This window comes from Pyxicephalus adspersus, unplaced genomic scaffold (assembly GCF_032062135.1).
Source record: "Pyxicephalus adspersus unplaced genomic scaffold, UCB_Pads_2.0 Sca339, whole genome shotgun sequence".
NCBI lineage: Eukaryota > Metazoa > Chordata > Amphibia > Anura > Pyxicephalidae > Pyxicephalus > Pyxicephalus adspersus.
In genome coordinates, this window is record NW_027317346.1 from 10136 (window position 1) to 14518 (window position 4383).

Here is a 4383-nt window from a genome sequence, read left to right on the forward strand (position 1 = left end):
GATCCTAATGCTCTATCCTCTTTTTAGACAATTTTAGAATGCTAATACAACATGCTGATTGCTGTATTCCATGCTTTTCTAATTCAGTCACTTCTGACATATATTGTAGATTTGTAGTGTGTGAGCTCTATGTTCTGCATTTGGACATAGAGAATGGATATGAAAGGCAACTAGATTTCTGCTGATTCTCATAAAGTTCCAAGAACTGATTTAAAGTTCTGTCTACAGAAAACAATTAAATGGTTTATAAAAGGGGGGCTCATTCCAGCCCAAACCAATCAGGTATTATATTTAATAAACTGGAAAGTTAAAACAGGAATTTTATTGGTCGGTTCACACTTTTCTGACTGGCCGCTGGGCTTTATATTTATAGATATATAATATAATGAATAATAAATCACGCCATAGTATAGAAACAATATTTATTTGAACACATAAAACACATATAGTATTTAGGAGCACTGTAACTGTGCAGATAATAAAGGCTGAAACAATCATCTACGTATGAAATAATAAGACCAATACAAACTCTGCCCTCCTCCTAAATAAAAAATACTGTAATGTTCAGCACAAGTAAACCCGAGAATGGAATGCAATGAGAGGCAGGGGAAGGCAGTATATCATGGCTGTCTATTAAACCGGTTTGATCATTGAGAATACAAAAACATAAAAAAACAAAAATATTATTCAGATGTGAAAGAAAATGTTGTGTCTTCCAGCATGACTTGTGAGGGATCGTCACATCTGAGAGGTCCTCTCCAGGCTTTTAGCTGCATCTTTAAGTTTTCCTACTAAATCCTAAAGAACAAACAAGACAAAAAAAGATCTCAGTGCAGAGCCACAACCTGCCAAGAACAACAAGCAGAGTGATCACAATATTTAGAATGGTGTCCTGTGTGCTGGGTGATTATTTATTATTACACCATTTATAGGATAACACCATTATTTAATATTACACCGATATAACATCGTACTGAATACTAATTTGTATAACAAACTCTATACTGCACGACATGATCATCACTGACACTGGGAGAGTATTACTGTGATGTATGAATACTGGTACAAGTATTCTCCTGCAACAATACTGACACTGCAATATATACTGGAATGCAGGATTGTTAGTGTGGTAATACTGTTACAAGTATTCTTCTGGAATATCACTGTTACAATACCGTTACAAGACTTTTAAGTGATTTTTAACAGCACCATAATGTTTCCTTTAATTAAATACCAAAATCTCAAAGAAAATGTTACTGCTCTGTTGGCATTCCTTTGGAATATTAGTCTCCAGTAGGGATTCGTCTGGAATATTACTGTCTTCTAAGGGATTCTACAGGAAAAGTATTGGTCTGTAGGGATTCCTTTGGAATAATGCTCTCCCTGGTTTCATCTGCAATGTTACTGTCTTCTAGGGAATTCTACCACAATACTGTTACAAGACTTTCAGACATTTTTCAGAAATACCAACACACAACCTTTCCTTTAATTGACTCCCAAAGAAAATCTACTGAAATAATACTGTGCTGTAGAGATTCTTCTGGAATATCATTGTTACAAAACTTTCAGACATTTTGGAAATAATAACAAACTCTTTAAATTGACTTTAAAAAATCCTAAACAAAGAATGAGCAAATGAAGCAGTCAAACATTTGTCAGCAATTTGCAGCACTAACAATTCTCATATCAAAGAGCCACATTTATGACAGTTTCCTATGGTTTCCTTAAGCAATTTGTACCTCTCAGGTTAGATCAAATGGTACCAGTGATCATTTTGGCTATCTGTAAGGGTGACATTCTTCCCAATGGCTAGCAATGAAGGGGGAATTCTTTCCACTGATCACACTAATACATTGTGGGATGTGGATGTAGTAATTACAAAAGGGGTTCCCCTAACACCTAAATGTTTTTTTAAGGGATTCCCTAGTAAAGCTGATCTATATTGTCAGCGCCCCCACTCATTGCTGGTGACCCCATACCTTAAAGCACATTGAAATGCCGAATTAATCTGTCATAGCCACCACGAATAACCTTCTTTTGCTAAGAATAATGTCTGTCACTATAAATGTATTAACCTAATTTGCTGGATATTTAAAAAATCTAACGATTAAGAATATAACAAAACCGATTTTCCCTTCATATAAAAAATGAGGCAATCAGAACAGAATTGATGATTTGGTTAACAAGCAGCTCAGACATTAACAAAACTTTCTATTAAAGTTTGGGGTTCAGTGGGGCCCCATGTGGAGTGCAGTGACTCTGATACCTGCAGTTGTTCCATGGAGCAGGTAAAGCTGACATCCTTGGCCTGGGTGGGATCCGAGTTCTGGGGGAACAGAGAAGCAGATTTACTAACAATCTCCCCAGATTGCACCCCCCCCCCTATGATCGGTGGGTCATTACCTCCATACTGAAATTCACATAATAAGAGGGCCGGTAGGTTTTGTGCAGCTGATTAGTCTGAAGAGTAAAAAAACAATCATCAGCTGATGCAAAATCAATACAGATCAATGAATCGATAATCGATGCCCTCCATCACCTTTATTTCATATGCCAGTCGCCAGGACACATCAGACACGTGTGGGGGGCATCTGCCTATGCTGGAGGTAAAAGACAAACACTGAGACCCCATATACACACAATGACACCTCTAGTTACAGTGCAGAGTGTTTGTAGAGACCCTGCACAGAACTGGGTACAATCTGATCGTATAGACACAAATCTGCACTCACTTTCCCAGGAGGATCTCCAGAGGTTCCTTGTATTTCTGTAACACAGACCGACAATTAACACAACACACACACTACACAAAACACAAATGGACAAAAAAAAACGTGAACACATAAACCTGGTATTCTGTCCAGAACTCTTCTGTCCTCTCCTTGTGGAACTTGCAGGAATCTTCCAGGAAGGTGCTGTGGGGACAGCAGGAACAATCAGCAGGAGTGTCACACACAAATCTGGCCGATCCCATACCGATCTAAATACCTGATGGCTGCTTTGTCTGCATTGTGCTTCACAGCCTCCAGTACACACGTGGCCAGCGCCCAGTGACATTCTTTGACTACAGATGGGGCGATTTGTCGCAGATCGGTGTCATCTACAGCAACACAAACAGACACAACTTGGATTGTACAACCGACAAGCACAAAGAATTAATGGTGGCTTAGAAACTACAAATCCCAGCGTCCCCCTTGCTTCTTTTTAATCAATCTGCACTGCTAAAATTTTAGTGGTTTGGCTTTTAGGTTCATAAAGCATTGTGAGAACCCCTCTTACTTCCCCCACATCCTAGATTGTAAGCTCTTCGGGCAGGGTCCTCTCCTTACTGTCTGTATCTGTCATTTGCAACCCCTATTTAACGTACAGCGCTGCCTAATATGTTGGCGTTATATAAATCCTGTTGAATATTAATAATAATAATAATATTTCAAAAATAATTATATTTCAAATATCAATAAACAAAAAGTAGGGCACACTGGGACATGTAGTGCACCTTACTATAAATAAATTCCAGGCTGCAGATTGCATTCATTGTATCAGGGGAATTGTGTGTATGTTAAACATTATGAGTCTGAGATCGCTCAATCTGATCGGCAATTTACTAACGATCACCACATCCTATCAAAAACAATATTAAAAAATGAAGAAGAAATGCAAGCGTTAAAAAGTGTTAACGCGTGAACGAATCTGCCATCGTCCACGTGTGTACCAGTCTGCCATCGTCCACAGATATAAATTGTTTAAGACAACATAAATCTATTCTGAACAATGCAGACAAGGAGAGGAGATAAAAAATAAATTATGTATAGAATACTGATAAAAGTAAATTTTCCGCCCCGATCAGTGCCGGTAAATGACGGCTTTGCCGGTGTCAGCGCCTCTGAACGCCTCCCAGCAGCTACACACACACGGAGATTTCCTGACAGCTGTGAGCGCTACCCGACCGATCCACAGATTAAACAACCCCGATAATAGACACATCCCTATCCTGTCTGATTTACCAACCAACAAATACCGCAATATAAAATTCTCAGCTCTGTATACACAACACACAGAGATCATACAAACAGCTGCCCTGAATTCTGAGAGCCAACACAGCAATCTAATCACACAAACTTCTAAAACATTGGGTCACCGAGCACATACACAGCCAATCATGGGCGGAAGAAATGAACCAGCCAATGAAAAGTTAGCACAGCTTCACCTCCTACCCAATGAGAATGAAATGCACAGTATAGAGGAGCAGGAAATGCAGAATCTCATTTATTGTCATGATCTTTGCAAAGTGAATGTTTGATATTTATCAGAACAACTTTCAAAAATTAAATCCGACAATATTAATTATACACACACAATTATATCTCACAAATTGGATGGGGA

General features: G+C 38.6%; 1 protein-coding gene across 1 annotated transcript; it reads right to left on the minus strand.

Annotated features, from left to right (window-relative positions):
- Positions 1-408: 408 nt before the first annotated feature.
- Positions 409-3155, minus strand: LOC140345015 (COMM domain-containing protein 3-like; the record flags this gene model as incomplete). The annotated part of the gene is made up of 7 exons (XM_072432189.1): positions 409-798; positions 2267-2326; positions 2404-2460; positions 2540-2600; positions 2733-2767; positions 2849-2915; positions 2989-3155. Coding segments are annotated over 7 exons (507 nt in total), but the record flags the coding sequence as incomplete, so codon positions are not given.
- Between the last annotated feature and the right edge of the window lie 1228 nt (positions 3156-4383).